Source organism: Oreochromis aureus, linkage group 22 (assembly GCF_013358895.1).
Source record: "Oreochromis aureus strain Israel breed Guangdong linkage group 22, ZZ_aureus, whole genome shotgun sequence".
Classification (NCBI taxonomy): Eukaryota; Metazoa; Chordata; class Actinopteri; order Cichliformes; family Cichlidae; genus Oreochromis; species Oreochromis aureus.
Window position 1 is genome coordinate 4,585,395 of NC_052962.1, and position 23,716 is coordinate 4,609,110.

General features: G+C 43.3%; 1 protein-coding gene across 2 annotated transcripts in view; it reads right to left on the reverse strand.

The window, feature by feature from the left end:
• LOC116332816 (large proline-rich protein BAG6-like) overlaps positions 1-23,716 on the reverse strand; it is a 47,879-nt gene that overhangs the window by 18,908 nt on the left and 5,255 nt on the right. For both annotated transcript variants that reach the window (XM_039605200.1, XM_039605199.1), the window contains exons 7-8: positions 21,558-21,687; positions 20,774-20,962 (exon numbers count right to left, since the gene is read on the reverse strand). In XM_039605200.1, the coding sequence (XP_039461134.1) occupies positions 20,774-20,962; positions 21,558-21,687 (319 nt within the window). The remainder of the gene's footprint in view (positions 1-20,773; positions 20,963-21,557; positions 21,688-23,716) is intronic.

A 23,716-nucleotide genomic window follows, 5' to 3' on the forward strand; every position in this document is an offset into this window, starting at 1 on the left:
GGAGTTGGTCTTGGGTTACAGAGAAAACTGTGAGTTTTCGCTGAAGGGTGTGACCCCAGCAGCATGGCGAACATTGAGGTCTCGCCATGAAGAAACAAATTAGTGTAACTCAATGAAATCCAATGTGATCAGTACCAGATTTTACAGGGATGATGTCAGACCCGCCCTGAACAGATTGATATGCCCATTGTCAGGAATACGTAGAGCGCCACCTAGTGGCACCAGGAAATGTCATGTCTTTCATTTTGTTGTACTGATTTTCACAGGTTCATCGTGGCCACCTCAAAAGCGGTGAATATCACCATCAGTCCCTCTTGATGCTTCAGTGAGAAAATTGTGACTATAAACTGAGCAGGCGCACCCTGGTGGCAACGCAGTTCACCATGAAAGATGAAGTGGCTTTTGAGGGGCTTGAAAAGTTTAAAAAGTCTTGAAATTTGGCGCACCCTCTAATGTGATGAGGATTTCTTTTATATGTTGATTTTCCTTGAACAGCGCAAAATGGCTCCACAGCGCCCCTACAAAATTTCAAAACAACAGCCCCTGCTCTGTGTTTTATGTATGAGTTTGAAACCTGGCAAGCTTATTGGAGATATCAAGATGTACAAAAAAGTCTCTTGGAGCAATATCCCAAATCCAACAGGAAGTCAGCCATTTTAAAATTAATGTGTAAATTTGGCGACATAAACCCCTCTTTTCAGGCCTCATACTTTGACGAACTCCTCCAAGGGATTTCATTAGATTTACGCGATCTCCTGTGTGTGGAATCTAAAGACCTTTGTGATGTTAAATTGCGAAGCTTTTTACGTTCAGGGAAACGGGGTGGTCATGGCGGCACGTGGAGTTTCAATCACTCGCCAAAAAGCAGTAACCTGCTGTCGCTCAAAAACACAATGTCCAATCTCTCCCAAAGGTTGCAGGCGTGATGAGACTCGAGCTCGGAAATGTTTGTTATGCCATTTGTCAGTAATGGTTAGAGCGCCACCTAGTGGGACGACTATAATAATGGTTGAATGAGATGAAATTTTAGCTGGTGGTTAAATGCATGAATTCCATCAATGTGACATCAGATCGGAAGCGCTGGTTTTAGGTGTTGGGCTTGGCTCGACGTGCCGGGGGTGCGAGGGCCCTCATATCGCTGCTTGCAGCTTTAATTATTATTATTATTATTATTATTATTATTATTATTATTATTTCGGCAAATGAATCGGCCTTTTGAGGGCCTAAACATGCTCGAAAACTCATGAAATTTTGCAGACGCGTCAGGTCTGGTGAAAATTTACGTATTTTAATGTCCGTGAGACATGTCCAGGGAAAATTGGCTCAGTAGCGCCACCTAGAAAAATGAGAAACGCGAGCCCCGAGATGGGTATGACCTACATGTATAAAAACTCGAACACATATCTAGCGTTCGGAGGCGCACATAAAAGTCTATTATGGCCATGTCCTAAACCCAACAGGAAGTCCGCCATTTGGAAGTGAAGGTGACATTTTGGCTCTAATTTTGCCATTTCCATGCCTCGAACTTTTGCGAACTCCTCATTGGAATTTCATCGTACAAGCTTCATATTTGGTCAGTGTCAACTACACACCTGGGCCATGTTAAATTGCGGAGCTTTTGAGTTTTCGGGTTACTGTGAGGCCGTGGCGCCACGGTAATTTCGATGACTCGCCATGAAAATCTTATTGCCTCTCGTTCTGTCATACATTGTCCGACCTTGACCAAAGTGGACACATATGATAAGGCTCCACCCTGAACATATTTCAACTGCCATATTTGACACCAGGGACAGCGCCACCTAGTGGGAACAGGAAATGTCATGTTTTACACTTTGGGGTACAGTATTGTAATGGGTGACATCTGCAGCCTCAAATTTCTCCAGGAAAGCCTTAAGGAGTTGGTCTTGGGTTACAGAGAAAACTGTGAGTTTTCGCTGAAGGGTGTGACCCAGCAGCATGGCGAACATTGAGGTCTCGCCATGAAGAAACAAATTAGTGTAACTCAATGAAATCCAATCTGATCAGTACCAGATTTTACAGGCATGATGTCAGACCCGCCCTGAACAGATTGATATGCTCATTGTCAGGAATACGTAGAGCGCCACCTAGTGGCACCAGGAAATGTCATGTCTTTCATTTTGTTGTACTGATTTTCACAGGTTCATCGTGGCCACCTCAAAAGCAGTGAGTATCACCATCAGTCCTTCATGATGCTTCTGTGCGAAAATTGTGACTTTAAACTGAACGGCGCACCCTGGTGGCAACGCGGTTCACCATGAAAGACGAAGTGGCTTTTGAGGGGCTTGGAAATTTTACAAAGTCTTGGAATTTGGCCCAAACCTCCAATGTGATGAGGCCTTTGTTGTTATGTGATCATTTTCCTTGAATAGTGCAAAATGGCTCCACAGCGCCCCCTACAAAATTTCAAATCATCAGCCCCTGCTCTGTGTTTTATTTATAAGTCTGAAACCTGGTAAACTTATGGAGGATATCAAGATGTACAAAAAAGTCTCTTGGAGCAATATCCCAAATCCAACAGGAAGTCAGCCATTTTAAAATTAAGGTGTAATTTTAGCCACTTTTTCGCCTCTTTTCAGGCCTCATACTTTGACGAACTCCTCCAAGGGATTTCATCAGATTAACCCGATCTCCTGTGTGTGGAATCTAAAGACCTTTGTGATGTTAAATTGCGAAGCTTTTTACGTTCAGGGAAACGGGGTGGCCATGGCGGCACGTGGAGTTTCAATCCCTCGCCAAAAAGCAGTAATCTGCTGTCACTCAAAAACACAATGTCCAATCTCTCCCAAAGTTCGTGAGGCGTGATGAGACTCAAGGTCGGAAATGTTTATTATCCCATTTGTCAGTAATGGTTAGAGCGCCACCTAGTGGGACGACTATAATAATGATTGAATGAGATGAATCGTTAGCTGGTGGTTCTAGGCATGAATTCCATCAATGTGACATCAGATTGGACGTGCTGGTTTTAGGAGTTGGGCTTGGCTCGACGTGCTGGGGTGCGAGGGCCCTCATATCGCTGCTTGCAGCTTTAATTATTATTATTTCGGCAAATGAATCGGCCTTTTGAGGGCCTAAACATGCTCGAAAACTCATGAAATTTTGCAGACGCGTCAGGTCTGGTGAAAATTTACGTATTTTAATGTCCGTAGACATGTCCAGGGAAAATTGGCTCAGTAGCGCCACCTAGAAAAATGAGAAACGCGAGCCCCCGAGATGGGTATGACCTACATGTATAAAACTCGGAACACATATCTAGCGTTCGGAGGCGCACATAAAAGTCTATTATGGCCATGTCCTAAACCCAACAGGAAGTCCGCCATTTGGAAGTGAAGGTGACATTTTGGCTCTAATTTTGCCATTTCCATGCCTCGAACTTTTGCGAACTCCTCATTGGAATTTCATCGTACAAGCTTCATATTTGGTCAGTGTCAACTACACACCTGGGCCATGTTAAATTGCGGAGCTTTGAGTTTTCGGGTTACTGTGAGGCCGTGGCGCCACGGCGAATTTCGATGACTCGCCATGAAAATCTTATTGCCTCTCGTTCTGTCATACATTGTCCGACCTTGACCAAAGTGGACACATATGATAAGGCTCACCCCTGAACATATTTCAACTGCCATATTTGACACCAGGGACAGCGCCACCTAGTGGGAACAGGAAATGTCATGTTTTACACTTTGGGGTACAGTATTGTAATGGGTGACATCTGCAGCCTCAAATTTCTCCAGGAAAGCCTTAAGGAGTTGGTCTTGGGTTACAGAGAAAACTGTGAGTTTTCGCTGAAGGGTGTGACCCCAGCAGCATGGCGAACATTGAGGTCTCGCCATGAAGAAACAAATTAGTGTAACTCAATGAAATCCAATCTGATCAGTACCAGATTTTACAGGGATGATGTCAGACCCGCCCTGAACAGATTGATATGCCCATTGTCAGGAATACGTAGAGCGCCACCTAGTGGCACCAGGAAATGTCATGTCTTTCATTTTGTTGTACTGATTTTCACAGGTTCATCGTGGCCACCTCAAAAGCGGTGAATATCACCATCAGTCCCTCTTGATGCTTCAGTGAGAAAATTGTGACTATAAACTGAACGGCGCACCCTGGTGGCAGCGCAGTTCACCATGAAAGATGAAGTGGCTTTTGAGGGGCTTGAAAAGTTTAAAAAGTCTTGAAATTTGGCGCACACCTCTAATGTGATGAGGATTTCTTTTATATGTTCATTTTCCTTGAACAGCGCAAAATGGCTCCACAGCGCCCCTACAAAATTTCAAAACAACAGCCCCTGCTCTGTGTTTTATGTATGAGTTTGAAACCTGGCAAGCTTATTGGAGATATCAAGATGTACAAAAACGTCTCTTGGAGCAATATCCCAAATCCAACAGGAAGTCAGCCATTTTAAAATTAATGTGTAAATTTGGCGACATTTTCCCTCTTTTCAGGCCTCATACTTTGACGAACTCCTCCAAGGGATTTCATTAGATTTACGCGATCTCCTGTGTGTGGAATCTAAAGACCTTTGTGATGTTAAATTGCGAAGCTTTTACGTTCAGGGAAAACGGGGTGGTCATGGCGGCACGTGGAGTTTCACTCACTCGCCAAAAACCAGTAACCTGCTGTCGCTCAAAAACACAATGTCCAATCTCTCCCAAAGTTCGCAGGCGTGATGAGACTCGAGCTCGGAAATGTTTGTTATGCCATTTGTCAGCAATGGTTAGAGCGCCACCTAGTGGGACGACTATAATAATGGTTGAATGAGATGAAATTTTAGCTGGTGGTTAAATGCATGAATTCCATCAATGTGACATCAGATCGAAGCGCTGGTTTTAGGTGTTGGGCTTGGCTCGACGCCGGGGTGCGAGGGCTCTCATATCGCTGCTTGCAGCTTTAATTAGGGCCCGAGCACAAAAGTGCGAAAAGGCCCTATTGTATCTGCTCTGTTTCTTATTATTATTATTATTATTATTATTATTATTATTATTATTATTATTATTATTATTATTTCGGCAAATGAATCGGCCTTTTGAGGGCCTAAACATGCTCGAAAACTCATGAAATTTTGCAGACTCGTCAGGTCTGGTGAAAATTTACGTATTTTAATGTCCGTGAGACATGTCCAGGGAAAATTGGCTCAGTAGCGCCACCTAGAAAAATGAGAAACGCGAGCCCCGAGATGGGTATGACCTACATGTATAAAACTCGGAACACATATCTAACGTTCGGAGACGCACATAAAAGTCTATTATGGCCATGTCCTAAACCCAACAGGAAGTCCGCCATTTGGAAGTGAAGGTGACATTTTGGCTCTAATTTTGCCATTTCCATGCCTCGAACTTTTGCGAACTCCTCATTGGAATTTCATCGTACAAGCTTCATATTTGGTCAGTCTCAACTACACACCTGGGCCATGTTAAATTGCGGAGCTTTTGAGTTTTCGGGTTACTGTGAGGCCGTGGCGCCACGGCGAATTTCGATGACTCGCCATGAAAATCTTATTGCCTCTCGTTCTGTCATACATTGTCCGACCTTGACCAAAGTGGACACATATGATAAGGCTCCACCCTGAACATATTTCAACTGCCATATTTGACACCAGGGACAGCGCCACCTAGTGGGAACAGGAAATGTCATGTTTTACACTTTGGGGTACAGTATTGTAATGGGTGACATCTGCAGCCTCAAATTTCTCCAGGAAAGCCTTAAGGAGTTGGTCTTGGGTTACAGAGAAAACTGTGAGTTTTTCGCTGAAGGGTGTGACCCCAGCAGCATGGCGAACATTGAGGTCTCGCCATGAAGAAACAAATTAGTGTAACTCAATGAAATCCAATCTGATCAGTACCAGATTTTACAGGGATGATGTCAGACCCGCCCTGAACAGATTGATATGCCCATTGTCAGGAATACGTAGAGCGCCACCTAGTGGCACCAGGAAATGTCATGTCTTTCATTTTGTTGTACTGATTTTCACAGGTTCATCGTGGCCACCTCAAAAGCGGTGAATATCACCATCAGTCCCTCTTGATGCTTCAGTGAGAAAATTGTGACTATAAACTGAACGGCGCACCCTGGTGGCAACGCAGTTCACCATGAAAGATGAAGTGGCTTTTGAGGGGCTTGAAAAGTTTAAAAGTCTTGAAATTTGGCGCACACCTCTAATGTGATGAGGATTTCTTTTATATGTTCATTTTCCTTGAACAGCGCAAAATGGCTCCACAGCGCCCCCTACAAAATTTCAAAACAACAGCCCCTGCTCTGTGTTTTATGTATGAGTTTGAAACCTGGCAAGCTTATTGGAGATATCAAGATGTACAAAAAGTCTCTTGGAGCAATATCCCAAATCCAACAGGAAGTCAGCCATTTTAAAATTAATGTGTAAATTTGGCGACATTTTCCCCTCTTTTCAGGCCTCATACTTTGACGAACTCCTCCAAGGGATTTCATTAGATTTACACGATCTCCTGTGTGTGGAATCTAAAGACCTTTGTGATGTTAAATTGCGAAGCTTTTACGTTCAGGGAAACGGGGGTGGTCATGGCGGCACGTGGAGTTTCAATCACTCGCCAAAAAGCAGTAACCTGCTGTCGCTCAAAAACACAATGTCCAATCTCTCCCAAAGGTCGCAGGCGTGATGAGACTCGAGCTCGGAAATGTTTGTTATGCCATTTGTCAGTAATGGTTAGAGCGCCACCTAGTGGGACGACTATAATAATGGTTGAATGAGATGAAATTTTAGCTGGTGGTTAAATGCATGAATTCCATCAATGTGACATCAGATCGGAAGCGCTGGTTTTAGGTGTTGGGCTTGGCTCGCGCGGGGTGCGAGGCCCTCATATCGCTGCTTGCAGCTTTAATTAGGGCCCGAGCACAAAAGTGCGAAGGCCCTATTGTATCTGCTCTGTTTCTTATTATTATTATTATTATTATTATTATTATTATTATTATTATTATTATTATTATTATTATTATTATTATTATTTCGGCAAATGAATCGGCCTTTTGAGGGCCTAAACATGCTCGAAAACTCATGAAATTTTGCACACGCGTCAGGTCTGGTGAAAATTACGTATTTTAATGTCCGTAGACATGTCCAGGGAAAATTGGCTCAGTAGCGCCACCTAGAAAAATGAGAAACGCGAGCCCCGAGATGGGTATGACCTACATGTATAAAACTCGGAACACATATCTAACGTTCGGAGACGCACATAAAAGTCTATTATGGCCATGTCCTAAACCCAACAGGAAGTCCGCCATTTGGAAGTGAAGGTGACATTTTGGCTCTAATTTTGCCATTTCCATGCCTCGAACTTTTGCGAACTCCTCATTGGAATTTCATCGTACAAGCTTCATATTTGGTCAGTGTCAACTACACACCTGGGCCATGTTAAATTGCGGAGCTTTTGAGTTTTCGGGTTACTGTGAGGCCGTGGCGCCACGGCGAATTTCGATGACTCGCCATGAAAATCTTATTGCCTCTCGTTCTGTCATACATTGTCCGACCTTGACCAACGTGGACACATATGATAAGGCTCCACCCCTGAACATATTTCAACTGCCATATTTGACACCAGGGACAGCGCCACCTAGTGGGAACAGGAAATGTCATGTTTTACACTTTGGGGTACAGTATTGTAATGGGTGACATCTGCAGCCTCAAATTTCTCCAGGAAAGCCTTAAGGAGTTGGTCTTGGGTTACAGAGAAAACTGTGAGTTTTCGCTGAAGGGTGTGACCCAGCAGCATGGCGAACATTGAGGTCTCGCCATGAAGAAACAAATTAGTGTAACTCAATGAAATCCAATCTGATCAGTACCAGATTTTACAGGGATGATGTCAGACCCGCCCTGAACAGATTGATATGCCCATTGTCAGGAATACGTAGAGCGCCACCTAGTGGCACCAGGAAATGTCATGTCTTTCATTTTGTTGTACTGATTTTCACAGGTTCATCGTGGCCACCTCAAAAGCGGTGAATATCACCATCAGTCCCTCTTGATGCTTCAGTGAGAAAATTGTGACTATAAACTGAACGGCGCACCCTGGTGGCAGCGCAGTTCACCATGAAAGATGAAGTGGCTTTTGAGGGGCTTGAAAAGTTTAAAAAGTCTTGAAATTTGGCGCACACCTCTAATGTGATGAGGGATTTCTTTTTATATGTTCATTTTCCTTGAAGAGCGCAAAATGGCTCCACAGCGCCCCCTACAAAATTTCAAAACAACAGCCCCTGCTCTGTGTTTTATGTATGAGTTTGAAACCTGGCAAGCTTATTGGAGATATCAAGATGGACAAAAAGTCTCTTGGAGCAATATCCCAAATCCAACAGGAAGTCAGCCATTTTAAAATTAATGTGTAAATTTGGCGACATTTTCCCTCTTTTCAGGCCTCATACTTGACGAACTCCTCCAAGGGATTTCATTAGATTTACGCGATCTCCTGTGTGTGGAATCTAAAGACCTTTGTGATGTTAAATTGCGAAGCTTTTACGTTCAGGGAAGCGGGGTGGTCATGGCGGCACGTGGAGTTTCAATCACTCGCCAAAAGCAGTAACCTGCTGTCACTCAAAAACACAATGTCCAATCTCTCCCAAAGGTCGCAGGCGTGATGAGACTCGAGCTCGGAAATGTTTGTTATGCCATTTGTCAGTAATGGTTAGAGCGCCACCTAGTGGGACGACTATAATAATGGTTGAATGAGATGAAATTTTAGCTGGTGGTTAAATGCATGAATTCCATCAATGTGACATCAGATCGGAAGCGCTGGTTTTAGGTGTTGGGCTTGGCTCGACGCGCCGGGGGTGCGAGGGCCCTCATATCGCTGCTTGCAGCTTTAATTATTATTATTATTATTATTATTATTATTATTATTTCGGCAAATGAATCGGCCTTTTGAGGGGCCTAAACATGCTCGAAAACTCATGAAATTTTGCAGACAGCGTCAGGTCTGGTGAAAATTTACGTATTTTAATGTCCGTGAGACATGTCCAGGGAAAATTGGCTCAGTAGCGCCACCTAGAAAAATGAGAAAGCGAGCCCCGAGATGGGTATGACCTACATGTATAAAACTCGGAACACATATCTAACGTTCGGGAGACGCACGTAAAAGTCTATTATGGCCATGTCCTAAACCCAACAGGAAGTCCGCCATTTGGAAGTGAAGGTGACATTTTGGCTCTAATTTTGCCATTTCCATGCCTCGAACTTTTGCGAACTCCTCATTGGAATTTCATCGTACAAGCTTCATATTTGGTCAGTGTCAACTACACACCTGGGCCATGTTAAATTGCGGAGCTTTTGAGTTTTCGGGTTACTGTGAGGCCGTGGCGCCACGGCGAATTTCGATGACTCGCCATGAAAATCTTATTGCCTCTCGTTCTGTCATACATTGTCCGACCTTGACCAAAGTGGACACATATGATAAGGCTCCACCCCTGAACATATTTCAACTGCCATATTTGACACCAGGGACAGCGCCACCTAGTGGGAACAGGAAATGTCATGTTTTACACTTTGGGGTACAGTATTGTAATGGGTGACATCTGCAGCCTCAAATTTCTCCAGGAAAGCCTTAAGGAGTTGGTCTTGGGTTACAGAGAAAACTGTGAGTTTTCGCTGAAGGGTGTGACCCCAGCAGCATGGCGAACATTGAGGTCTCGCCATGAAGAAACAAATTAGTGTAACTCAATGAAATCCAATCTGATCAGTACCAGATTTTACAGGGATGATGTCAGACCCGCCCTGAACAGATTGATATGCCCATTGTCAGGAATACGTAGAGCGCCACCTAGTGGCACCAGGAAATGTCATGTCTTTCATTTTGTTGTACTGATTTTCACAGGTTCATCGTGGCCACCTCAAAAGCGGTGAATATCACCATCAGTCCCTCTTGATGCTTCAGTGAGAAAATTGTGACTATAAACTGAACGGCGCACCCTGGTGGCAACACAGTTCACCATGAAAGATGAAGTGGCTTTTGAGGGGCTTGAAAAGTTTAAAAAGTCTTGAAATTTGGCGCACACCTCTAATGTGATGAGGGATTTCTTTTATATGTTCATTTTCCTTGAACAGCGCAAAATGGCTCCACAGCGCCCCCTACAAAATTTCAAAACAACAGCCCCTGCTCTGTGTTTTATGTATGAGTTTGAAACCTGGCAAGCTTATTGGAGATATCAAGATGTACAAAAAGTCTCTTGGAGCAATATCCCAAATCCAACAGGAAGTCAGCCATTTTAAAATTAATGTGTAAATTTGGCGACATTTTTCCCTCTTTTCAGGCCTCATACTTTGACGAACTCCTCCAAGGGATTTCATTAGATTTACGCGATCTCCTGTGTGTGGAATCTAAAGACCTTTGTGATGTTAAATTGCGAAGCTTTTACGTTCTGGGAAGCGGGGTGGTCATGGCGGCACGTGGAGTTTCAATCACCGCCAAAAAGCAGTAACCTGCTGTCGCTCAAAAACACAATGTCCAATCTCTCCCAAAGGTCGCAGGCGTGATGAGACTCGAGCTCGGAAATGTTTGTTATGCCATTTGTCAGTAATGGTTAGAGCGCCACCTAGTGGGACGACTATAATAATGGTTGAATGAGATGAAATTTTAGCTGGTGGTTAAATGCATGAATTCCATCAATGTGACATCAGATCGGAAGCGCTGGTTTTAGGTGTTGGGCTTGGCTCGACGCCGCCGGAAGTGCGAGGGCCCTCATATCGCTGCTTGCAGCTTTAATTATTATTATTATTGTTATTATTAGGGCCCGAGCACTGAGAGTGCGAAGGCCCTATTGTATCTGCTCCGTTTATTATTAGGGCCCGAGCACCGAGAGTGCGAAGGCCCTATTGTATCTGCTCCGTTTCTTCTTCTTCTTCTTCTTCTTATTAGGGCCCGAGCACCGAGAGTGCGAAGGCCCTGTTGTATCTGCTCCGTTTCTTATCATTATTATTAGGGCCCGAGCACCGAGAGTGCGAAGGCCCTATTGTATCTGCTCCGTTTCTTATTATTAGGGCCCGAGCACCGAGAGTGCGAAGGCCCTATTGTATCTGCTCCGTTTCTTCTTCTTCTTCTTCTTCTTATTAGGGCCCGAGCACCGAGAGTGCGAAGGCCCTGTTGTATCTGCTCCGTTTCTTATCATTATTATTAGGGCCCGAGCACCGAGAGTGCGAAGGCCCTGTTGTATCTGCTCCGTTTCTTATCATTATTATTAGGGCCCGAGCACCGAGAGTGCGAAGGCCCTATTGTATCTGCTCCGTTTCTTCTTCTTATTATTATTCAGGCAAAACAAGGGCCTTTTTGAGGGCTTTAACATGTTCGAAAACTCTTGAAATTTTGCACACATGCCAGGTCTGGTGAAAAATTTTATATTTTAATGGTTTTACATATGAGCACTGGCAAATGGCTCTGTAGCGCCACCTATGCATTGTTAAATGCAGCCCTACGAACACATAGTTTCACCTACATGTCTGAAATCTGGCACACATGTGTATCATGCGATGACGAACAAAAAAGTCTGTGGGCCCATTGACGCAAACCCAACAGGAAGTCCGCCATTTGGAAGTGAAGATGACATTTTGGCTCTAATTTTGCCATTTCCATGCCTCGAACTTTTGCGAACTCCTCATTGGAATTTCATCGTACAAGCTTCATATTTGGTCAGTGTCAACTACACACCTGGGCCATGTTAAATTGCGGAGCTTTTGAGTTTTCGGGTTACGGTGAGGCCGTGGCGCCACGGCGAATTTCAATGACTCGCCATGAAAATCTTATTGCCTCTCGTTCTGTCATACATTGTCCGACCTTGACCAAAGTGGACACATATGATAAGGCTCCACCCTGAACATATTTCAACTGCCATATTTGACATCAGGGACAGCGCCACCTAGTGGGAACAGGAAATGTCATGTTTTACACTTTGGGGTACAGTATTGTAATGGGTGACATCTGCAGCCTCAAATTTCTCCAGGAAAGCCTTAAGGAGTTGGTCTTGGGTTACAGAGAAAACTGTGAGTTTTCGCTGAAGGGTGTGACCCCAGCAGCATGGCGAACATTGAGGTCTCGCCATGAAGAAACAAATTAGTGTAACTCAATGAAATCCAATGTGATCAGTACCAGATTTTACAGGGATGATGTCAGACCCGCCCTGAACAGATTGATATGCCCATTGTCAGGAATACGTAGAGCGCCACCTAGTGGCAACAGGAAATGTCATGTCTTTCATTTTGTTGTACTGATTTTCACAGGTTCATCGTGGCCACCTCAAAAGCGGTGAGTATCACCATCAGTCCTTCATGATGCTTCTGTGCGAAAATTGTGACTTTAAACTGAACGGCGCACCCTGGTGGCAACGCAGTTCACCATGAAAGACGAAGTGGCTTTTGAGGGGCTTGAAAAGTTTAAAAGTCTTGAAATTTGGCGCACACCTCTAATGTGATGAGGATTTCTTTTATATGTTCATTTTCCTTGAAGAGCGCAAAATGGCTCCACAGCGCCCCTACAAAATTTCAAAACAACAGCCCCTGCTCTGTGTTTTATGTATGAGTTTGAAACCTGGCAAGCTTATTGGAGATATCAAGATGTACAAAAAAGTCTCTTGGAGCAATATCCCAAATCCAACAGGAAGTCAGCCATTTTAAAATTAATGTGTAAATTTGGCGACATTTTCCCCTCTTTTCAGGCCTCATACTTTGACGAACTCCTCCAAGGGATTTCATTAGATTTACGCGATCTCCTGTGTGTTGAATCTAAAGACCTTTGTGATGTTAAATTGCGAAGCTTTTTACGTTCAGGGAAAGCGGGGTGGTCATGGCGGCACGTGGAGTTTCAATCACTCGCCAAAAAGCAGTAACCTGCTGTCACTCAAAAAAACACAATGTCCAATCTCTCCCAAAGGTCGCAGGCGTGATGAGACTCGAGCTCGGAAATGTTTGTCATGCCATTTGTCAGTAATGGTTAGAGCGCCACCTAGTGGGACGACTATAATAATGGTTGAATGAGATGAAATTTTAGCTGGTGGTTAAATGCATGAATTCCATCAATGTGACATCAGATCGGAAGCGCTGGTTTTAGGTGTTGGGCTTGGCTCGACGCGCCCAAAAGCGAGGGCCCTCATATCGCTGCTTGCAGCTTTAATTAGGGCCCGAGCACTGAGAGTGCAAAGGCCCTATTGTATCTGCTCCGTTTCTTCTTCTTCTTCTTCTTCTTCTTCTTCTTATTAGGGCCCGAGCACCGAGAGTGCGAAGGCCCTATTGTATCTGCTCCGTTTCTTATTATTATTATTATTATTATTATTATTATTATTATTATTATTATTCAGGCAAAACAAGGGCCTTTTTGAGGGCTTTAACATGCTCAAAAACTCTTGAAATTTTGCACACATGCCAGGTCTGGTGAAAAATTTTGTATTTTATTGGTTTTACATATGAGCACTGGGAAAAGGTTCTAGAGCGCCACCTATCGTTGTTAAATGCAGCCCTACGAACACATCGTTTGAGCTACATGTCTGAAATTTGGCACACATATGTATCATGCCAAGACGAACAAAAAGTCTGTAGGACCATTAACGCAAACCCAACAGGAAGTCCGCCATTTGGAAGTGAAGGTGACATTTTGGCTCTAATTTTGCCATTTCCATGCCTCGAACTTTTGCGAACTCCTCCTTGGGGTTTGATTATATAAGCTTCATATTTGGTCAGTGTCAACTACACACCTGGGCCATGTTAAATTGCGGAGCTTTTGAGTTTTCGGGATACGGTGAGGCCGTGGCGCCACGGCGAATTTCGATGACTCGCCATGAAAATCTTATTGCCTCTCGTTCTGTCATACATTGTCCGACCTTGACCAAAGTGGACACATATGATAAGGCTCCACCCCTGAACATATTTCAACTGCCATATTTGACATCAGGGACAGCGCCACCTAGTGGGAACAGGAAATGTCATGTTTTACACTTTGGGGTACAGTATTGTAATGGGTGACATCTGCAGCCTCAAATTTCTCCAGGAAAGCCTTAAGGAGTTGGTCTTGGGTTACAGAGAAAACTGTGAGTTTTCGCTGAAGGGTGTGACCCCAGCAGCATGGCGAACATTGAGGTCTCGCCATGAAGAAACAAATTAGTGTAACTCAATGAAATCCAATCTGATCAGTACCAGATTTTACAGGGATGATGTCAGACCCGCCCTGAACAGATTGATATGCCCATTGTCAGGAATAGGTAGAGCGCCACCTAGTGGCACCAGGAAATGTCATGTCTTTCATTTTGTTGTACTGATTTTCACAGGTTCATCGTGGCCACCTCAAAAGCGGTGAATATCACCATCAGTCCCTCTTGATGCTTCAGTGAGAAAATTGTGACTATAAACTGAACGGTGCACCCTGGTGTCAACGCAGTTCACCATGAAAGATGAAGTGGCTTTTGAGGGGCTTGAAAAGTTTAAAAAGTCTTGAAATTTGGCGCACACCTCTAATGTGATGAGCGATTTCTTTTTATATGTTCATTTTCCTTGAACAGCGCAAAATGGCTCCACAGCGCCCCCTACAAAATTTCAAAACAACAGCCCCTGCTCTGTGTTTTATGTATGAGTTTGAAACCTGGCAAGCTTATTGGAGATATCAAGATGTACAAAAAAGTCTCTTGGAGCAATATCCCAAATCCAACAGGAAGTCAGCCATTTTAAAATTAATGTGTAAATTTGGCGACATTTTCGCCTCTTTTCAGACCTCATACTTTGACGAACTCCTCCAAGGGATTTCATTAGATTTACGCGATCTCCTGTGTGTGGAATCTAAAGACCTTTGTGATGTTAAATTGCGAAGCTTTTTACGTTCAGGGAAACGGGGTGGTCATGGCGGCACGTGGAGTTTCAATCACCGCCAAAAAGCAGTAACCTGCTGTCGCTCAAAAACACAATGTCCAATCTCTCCCAAAGGTCGCAGGCGTGATGAGACTCGAGCTCGGAAATGTTTGTTATGCCATTTGTCAGTAATGGTTACAGCGCCACCTAGTGGGACGACTATAATAATGGTTGAATGAGATGAAATTTTAGCTGGTGGTTAAATGCATGAATTCCATCAATGTGACATCAGATCGGAAGCGCTGGTTTTAGGTGTTGGGCTTGGCTCGACGCGCCGGGGGTGCGAGGGCCCTCATATCGCTGCTTGCAGCTTTAATTATTATTAGTATTCAAGCAAAAGAAGGGCCTTTTTGAGGGCTTTAACATGCTCGAAAACTCTTGGAATTTTGCACACATGCCAGGTCTGGTGAAAAATTTTGTATTTTAATAGTTTTACGTTTGAGCACTGGGAAATGGCTCGGTAGCGCCACCTATGCCTTGTTAAATGCAGCCCTACGAACACATCGTTTTAGCTACATGTATGAAATTTGGCACACATGTGTATCATGCCAGGATGAACAAAAAAGTCAGTGGGACCATTGACGCAAACCCAACAGGAAGTCCGCCATTTGGAAGTGAAGGTGACATTTTGGCTCTAATTTTGCCATTTCCATGCCTCGAACTTTTGCGAACTCCTCATTGGAATTTCATCGTACAAGCTTCATATTTGGTCAGTGTCAACTACACACCTGGGCCATGTTAAATTGCGGAGCTTTTGAGTTTTCGGGTTACGGTGAGGCCGTGGCGCCACGGCGAATTTCAATGACTCGCCATGAAAATCTTATTGCCTCTCGTTCTGTCATACATTGTCCGACCTTGACCAAAGTGGACACATATGATAAGGCTCCACCCCTGAACATATTTCAACTGCCATATTTGACATCAGGTACAGCGCCACCTAGTGGGAACAGGAAATGTCATGTTTTACACTTTGGGGTACAGTATTGTGATCGATTCAATTCAATTCAATTCAATTTTCAATTCAATTTTATTTATATAGCGCCAAATCGCAACAAAAGTCGCCTCAAGGCGCTTTATATTTTACAGTAGATAGCACAATAATAAATACAGAGAAAAACCCAACAATCATATGACCCCCTATGAGCAAGCACTTTGGCGACAGTGGGAAGGAAAAACTCCCTTTTAACAGGAAGAAACCTCCGGCAGAACCAGGCTCAGGGAGGGGCGGCCATCTGCTGAGACCGGTTGGGGTGAGAGAAGGAAAACAGGATGAAAGACATGCTGTGGCAGAGAGACAGAGATTAATAACAGATATGATTCGATGCAGAGAGGTCTATTAACACATAGTGAGTGAGAAAGGTGACTGGAAGGGAAAAACTCAATGCATCATGGGAATCCCCGGCAGCCTACGTCTATTGCAGCATAACTAAGGGAGGATTCAGGGTCACCTGGTCCAGCCCTAACTATATGCTTTAGCAAAAGGAAAGTTTTAAGCCTAATCTTGAAAGTAGAGATAGTGTCTGTCTCCGAATCCAAACTGGAAGCTGGTTCCACAGAAGAGGGGCCTGAAAACTGAAGGCTCTGCCTCCCATTCTACTTTTAAATACTCTAGGAACAACAAGTAAGCCTGCACAGCGAGAGCGAAGTGCTCTAATGGGGTGATATGGTACTACAAGGTCATTAAGATAAGATGGGGCCTGATTATTTAAGACCTTGTATGTGAGGAGCAGGATTTTGAATTCAATTCTGGATTTAACAGGAAGCCAATGAAGGGAAGCCAAAACAGGAGAAATATGCACTCTCTTTCTAGTCCCTGTCAGTACCCTTGCTGCAGCATCGATGACATCTGCAGCCTCAAATTTCTTCAGGAAAGCCTTAACGAGTTGGTCTTGGGTTACAGTGAAAACTGTGACTTTTCGTCAAAGGGTGTGACCGCTGCAGCATGGCGAACATTGATGTCTCGCCACGAAGAAACAAATTAGTATAACTCAATGAAATCCAGTCTGATCAGTACCAGACTTTACAGGGATGATGTCAGACCCGCGCTGAACAGATTGATGTGCCCATTGTCAGAAATACGTAGAGCGCCACCTAGTGGCAACAGGAAATGTCATGTCTTACATTTTGTTGTACTGATTTTCACAGGTACTTCGTGGCCACCTCAAAAGCAGTGAATATCACGATCAGTCCCTCGTGATGCTTCAGTGAGAAAATTGTGACTTTAAACTGAACGGCACACCCTGGTGGCAACGCAGTTCACCATGAAAGATGAAGTGGATTTTGAGGGGCTTGGAAAGTTTAAGAAGTCTTTAAATTTGGCGCACACCTCCAATGTGATAATGGCTTTCTTGTTATGTGATCACTTTCCGTGAATAGCGCACAATGGCTCCACAGCGCCCCCTACAAAATTTCAAAACGACAGCCCCTGCTCTGTGTTTTATGTATGAGTCTGAAACTTGGTAAGCTTATGGGAGATATCAAGATGTACAAAAAAGTCTCTTGCAGCAATATTCCAAATCCAACAGGAAGTCAGCTATTTTGAAATTTATGTGTAATTTTGGCGACATTTTCACCTCTTTTAAGGCACCGTTCTTTGACGAACTCCTCCAAGGGATTTCATCATATTGCCGCAATCTCCAGTATGTGGAATCTAAAGACCTTTGTGATGTTAAATTGCGAAGCTTTTTACTTTGAGGGAAACGGGGTGGTCATGGCGGCACGTGGAGTTTCAATCACTCGCCAAAAAGTAGTAATCTGCTGTCACTCAAAAACACAATGTACAATCTCTCCCAAAGGCCCCAGGCGTCATGAGACTCAAGCTCGGAAATGTTTGTTATGCCATTTGTCAGTAATGGTTAGAGCGCCACCTAGTGGGACGACTATAATCATGATTGAATGAGATGAAATGTTAGCTGGTGGTTAAATGCATGAATTCCATCAATCTGACATCAGATCAGACGTGCTGGTTGTAGGAGTTGGGCGTGGCTCGACGCGCCGTGGGTGCGAGGGCCCTCATATCGCTGCTTGCAGCTTTAATTAGTATTATTATTATTATTATTATTATTATTATTATCATTATTTTTCATTGAAATGAATTGCCCTTTTGAGGGCTTTAACATGCTCGAAAACTCATGAAATTTTGCACACATGTCAGGCCTGGTGAAAAATTTTGTATTTTAATGGTTTTACATATGAGCATTGGGAAATGGCTCTAGAGCGCCACCTATGCGTTGTTAAATGCAGCCCTACGAACACATCGTTTGAGCTACATGTATGAAATCTGGCACACGTGTATCATGCCAAGACGAACAAAAAAGTCAGTGGGCCCATTGACGCAAACCCAACAGGAAGTCCGCCATTTTGGATTGAAGGTCACATTTTGGCTCTAATTTTGCCATTTCCATGCCTCGAACTTTTTCGAACTCCTCCTTGGGATTTGGTCGTATAAGCTTCATCTTTGGTCAGTGTCAACTACACACCTGGGCCATGTTAAATTGCGGAGCTTTTGAGTTTTCGGGATACTGTGAGGCCGTGGCGCCACGGCGAATTTCGATGACTCGCCATGAAAATTTTATTGTCTCTCATTCCCTCATACATGGTCCGACCTGGACCAAAGAGCACACATATGATAAGACTCCACCCCTGAACATATTTCAAGTGCCATATTTGACACCAAGGACAGCGCCACCTAGGGGCAATAGGAAATGTCATGTTTTACACTTTGGTGTACAGTATTGTGATGGGTGACATCTGCAGCCTCAAGTTTCTCCAGGAAAGCCTTAAGGAGTTGGTCTTGACTTACAGTGAAAACTGTGAGTTTTCGCGAAAGGGTGTGACCCCAGCAGCATGGCGAACATTGATGTCTCGCCATGAAGAAACAAATTAGTGTAACTCAATGAAATCCAGTCTGATCAGAACCAGACTTTACAGGCATGATGTCAGACCCGCCCTGAACAGATTGATGTGCCCATTGTCAGGAATACGTAGAGCGCCACCTAGTGGCAGCAGGAAATGTCATGTCTTTCATTTTGTTGTACTGATTTTCACAGGTTCATCCTGGCCACCTGAAAAGCGGTGAATATCACCATCAGTCCCTCATGATGCTTCAGTGAGAAAATTGTGACTTTAAACTGAACGGCGCACCCTGGTGGTAACGCTGTTCACCATGACTATTGAAGTGGCTTTTGAGGGGCTTGGAAAGTTTAAAATGTCTTGAAATTTGGCGCATACCTCCAATGTGATGAGCGCTTTCTTGTTATTTTACCACTTTCATTGAATAGCGCAAAATGGCTCCACAGCGCCCCCTACAAAATTTCAAATCAACAGCCCCTGCTCTGTGTTTTATGTATGAGTCTGAAACCTGGTAAGCTTATGGAAGATATCAAGATGTACAAAAAAGTCTCTTGGCGCAATATCCCAAATCCAACAGGAAGTCAGACATTTTGAAATTAATGTGTAATTTTGGCGACAATTTCCCTTCTTTTCAGGCCTCATACTTTGACGAACTCCTCCAAGGGATTTCATCAGATTGAGGCGATCTCCAGTGTGTGTAATCTAAAGACCTTTGTGATGTTAAATTGCGAAGGTTTCCACGTTCAGGGAAACGGGATGGTCATGGCGGCACGTGGAGTTTGAATCACTCGCCAAAAAGCAGTAATCTGCTGTCACTCCAAAACACAATGTCCAATCTCTCCCAAAGGTCGCAGGCATGATGAGACTCGACCTCGGAAATGTTTATTATGCCATTTGTCAGTAATGGTTAGAGCGCCACCTAGTGGGACGACTATAATCATGACTGAATGAGATGAAATGTTAGCTGGTGGTTAAATGCATGAATTCCATCAATCTGACATCAGATCGGACGTGCTGGTTGTAGGAGTTGGGCGTGGCTCGACGCGCCCGAGTGCGAGGGCCCTCATAACGCTGCTTGCAGCTTTAATTTTCGTTTCTTATGTGATATTTAACTCCTGTGATGTTTTGCTTTATAACCTAAGGGACTGCAGATACAAATTAGCTCTTGTACAATGCTTATATTGTACATGGTCCCTTTTCAATCCTAATCAATTAAATTAAATTAAATGTGCCTTAATTGTATGCACCAGCCAGGGATATAATGAAAAACACATTTCACTGTACACCTTTACAATGGCAGATAAAGATATTATATTCGGTACAATTCAAACAGCATCCATTGCTTGCATGTTATAATTGTTCCACTTGTAAAGTTACTGTTGGGTCTGCGCTTCGCAGGTCCCGCTGGTTTAGAGACTTATTCCCGTGAACAAAGCAAGACAGAGCTCGATCCATTTTAACTTGCAAGGGGAGCCGATCAGACCAGGGTCTTGGAGCTGCAAGCTCCTCACCTGATCCCAGACAACTCCAAACTCCGGCCTCCTCTCGCAGCTCTTTTATTAACTCAGTGGTCACACAAACACCCATTGTAAACCCCCCCTATGGTCACAAAAGGTTAAAACACTGTGTGTGTGTGTAGGCATGTGCGAGCATGTGTGTGTGTGTGTGTGGGTGCACGTGAGTGAGTGTGTGTGGATGGGGGTGTGTCTGTGTGAATTCCTGCTGACAAAGGGTCATCTCCCCTCACCCTGTTAGAGGAGGCTTAGCTTCCTCTAACAGTTTACCATATACAGCACAGCTGAGCATATAAAGGGCAGGAAGTAAAACAGAACCCTCACATAGGATGTGCCTACAGTTACACTATTGCCCCTCAACATTCAACAGGCCGGGGAGGGGAACAGAAACAGAAGAATGTCTTTGATCCTACAGCTTAAACCAAGGCTTACAAATTTCAGTACAATAATGGCAACATTTAACAATTTCAACCTAACAGTTACGGTTATTGCACTATATCCTAACACAATAGTTCTTCACAGTAGCCAAAAAATCAGTGTAGGGTGAACCTACTGGCAGACCAGCCTGAAGCAGAAGTGAGTGGTTGTAGTGAGCCAAGGGGCGAACCCCATACAGGTGACGTGGAGGAGAGGTTGCCAGGTTACAGCGTAGGTCACCAAGGACAACCAGCGTGTTCCCTAAGAGACGAAGAGCATCTCCAACCAGGTTAAGAATGCGCTGATCTTCCTCTCTTTCCTGGGTCTGTGAAAAGAGTTATAAAATCATGATCAATGCTTAAACTAAAAAGCACTGATGTGACAATATCTACTCATCTGCAGAGAAACTCCTGGTTTCCCTTATGGAAGTCACTTCATCAGTGCTGGATAATTTCTGGCTCAGTATAAAACTAGAGTAGTATTCATAATTCAAACCAAGGATGGGCTGTTGTTTCTCTTTTCTTGACAGGTTCTTACCATGATATGGATTATTACATTAAAATAGGCCAGTTTATTATATACCAACACTACCTTTACTCAAAATAAGTGATGGTCTTAAATACACTAAGCGAAAGAAAGTCAACCAGTGAACTTCTGACAATGTTTAAGTGTTAAATGTATTTTATTATTAGCATAAAAAACAAAGTATAATTATTTCTTGCAACTATAACAATATGACAGTTTGTCATGTTATCACTTTTTATTAATTATTAATTAATATTAATTAATTATCACTCTAAAAGATAATGACAATTTCCCTGCTGAACAAAAGGCACATTTCTTAGCAAGAAAGAGCTTCTGTCACGTTTTGAGATGTATTTTGTGAATATTTTGCTATGGCCACTACATGTTCATCTCACATTGTTGTTGTAGTCTGCTGAGGTGGCAGCTCCGAGGATTGAGTGGGTTCTCTCTATGAAGGGACGTAATCGCTCCTCCACCCTCCTGACCTCAGAGAGAACCTCCACAAACTCAGCGGGACTAGGGTGGCTGAGGACAAACAATGGGAAAGAAGAGTCAGCACTACAATGAAGTCTGGCATTTTTTGACATGTGTTATTGGTCACTTTGGATCCATTGAAATCTGTTGTGCTTTTAGAAAGTGATTTTGGAGAAAAACTACATTTGCAGAGCTTAAAGAAGCTATGACATACAAAATGATATGCTAACATGATGCTATTTTGAGAGTCTGCACTAATTTTATGTCACTACTTGGTATATTCTGGATTGACGGTGGCTTGTATGACTGGCTTGGAGTTGACCTCCAGTGTTGACCTCCAGTGTTGAGGTCCTGCCCACTGAGTTCTCAATGAAGAATATTTATGTGCCACAATCCTTGTATCACCAACCACTACAGTATTCATGAGTGGGGCACTGAGTCATAGGCTTTCTTAGTCAGTGTAGTTGATAGTCATGTTGGTTGGTCTGGCGTATCAATGAGCAGCTGGTGCTTTAGCCCTTCTAATGCCTTTCAGAGACGTACTCATGTACTGTCTCATACGCCTACTCAGCAGATGATGATGATGATGATGATGCCTGAGGAGCTTCTATTTTGTGGAGAGCCAGGTAACTAGTTGCTAATTTGAGGCTGTTGTATGGTTGTGAGCAGTGTTGGTCAAGTTACTTGAAAAAAGTAATCAGTAACTAATTACTGATTACTTCCCCCAAAAAGTAATCCCGTTACTTTACTGATTACTTATTTTCAAAAGTAATTAATTACTTAGTTACTTAGTTACTTTTTAAAAACACAATTTACAACCTGAATAGGTAATAAAGCGATAGATCTTTCAGTCCAATTCTACTTTTTCTGCATAATTCATCATACAAAATGTAATCAAATGGAAAACTCTCTTTTTAAAACTTGTTTTATTAGTTTTAATCTTTTAACTTCATGCATCAAGCAAAAATTAAATTATATGCAACATTCTCTGACTGGAAGAAATTTGTTTAACATTTAAACCTATTTTCTGCACATTCCAGCACATAAAATAAAATATTTTTTTTGTGTTTACACTCACTCTTTCAAGTAGATGCAAGTAAAACACAGCAGAAAATAAATAAAATCAAAGACTAGCTGTCCTGTTGCTCTATTTTCACCTATAAAGCAGGAGTGGGTTAGGCGGAGGTTTACCCTGGTGCAGGTGTGCCGCAGCGGTCAGTGGAAGAATCCGCAAGTTTCTCTGTGAATTTCACATTACATCGTAGCGTACTCGGTGCTTGCTTGGAAGTTTAGGGGTTTAAAAAGAAGTTTTCTTCCCACGCAGTGAACAGCGGACGCTAATGTTTTTGTCACTTTTTATGGAATCAAACTCAAAGTAAGGTCAGTACTTCCACGCTTTAAACGCTGCATGCTCATACTCTCTCCCGCACTCGATATATTATCCATTGTTGATCTGCAGACAGCTGTTGTCACGAACGTCGCACTCGCCACGTCACTGTCATGAGACATTCTCGCAAAAATCACGGTTTTAGTAACGCAGTAACGCAGCGTTCCTACGTGAAAGTAACGGTAATCTAATTACCGTTTTTGCAATAGTAATCCCTTACATTACTCGTTACTTGAAAAAAGTAATCTGCCCATCTCTGGTTGTGAGCCTTTATAATCACAATACGTCTGCCCGATGTCATCCAGTCTGGGTGAGTGCATACTGTTAGCAGCCCAGTTTTGTGCGCTGACAGGCGCTCGTGGAGTCCTGTTAGCTTCTTCAACCAGTAGATGTGTATAATGTCAGATGATGGCTGCCCTCCCTGAGCCTGGTTCAGCTGGATGTTTTGTCCTCTTCAAAGGGAATTTTTTTCTTCCCACTCTCAACAAGCGCTTGCAAAAGGGGGTTGTCTGATTTTGGGGACTTTCTCTCTATTATTGTATGGGTCTCTACCTGACAATATAAAGTATCTCCAGGTGACTGCTGTTGTGATTTGGTGCTATAAATAAAACTGAATTGAAACTGGAATTGAATAGCTAGATTAAAAAATTTTTTCATGTTACTGATCCAATTTATTTGAACCATTTTAGCTCA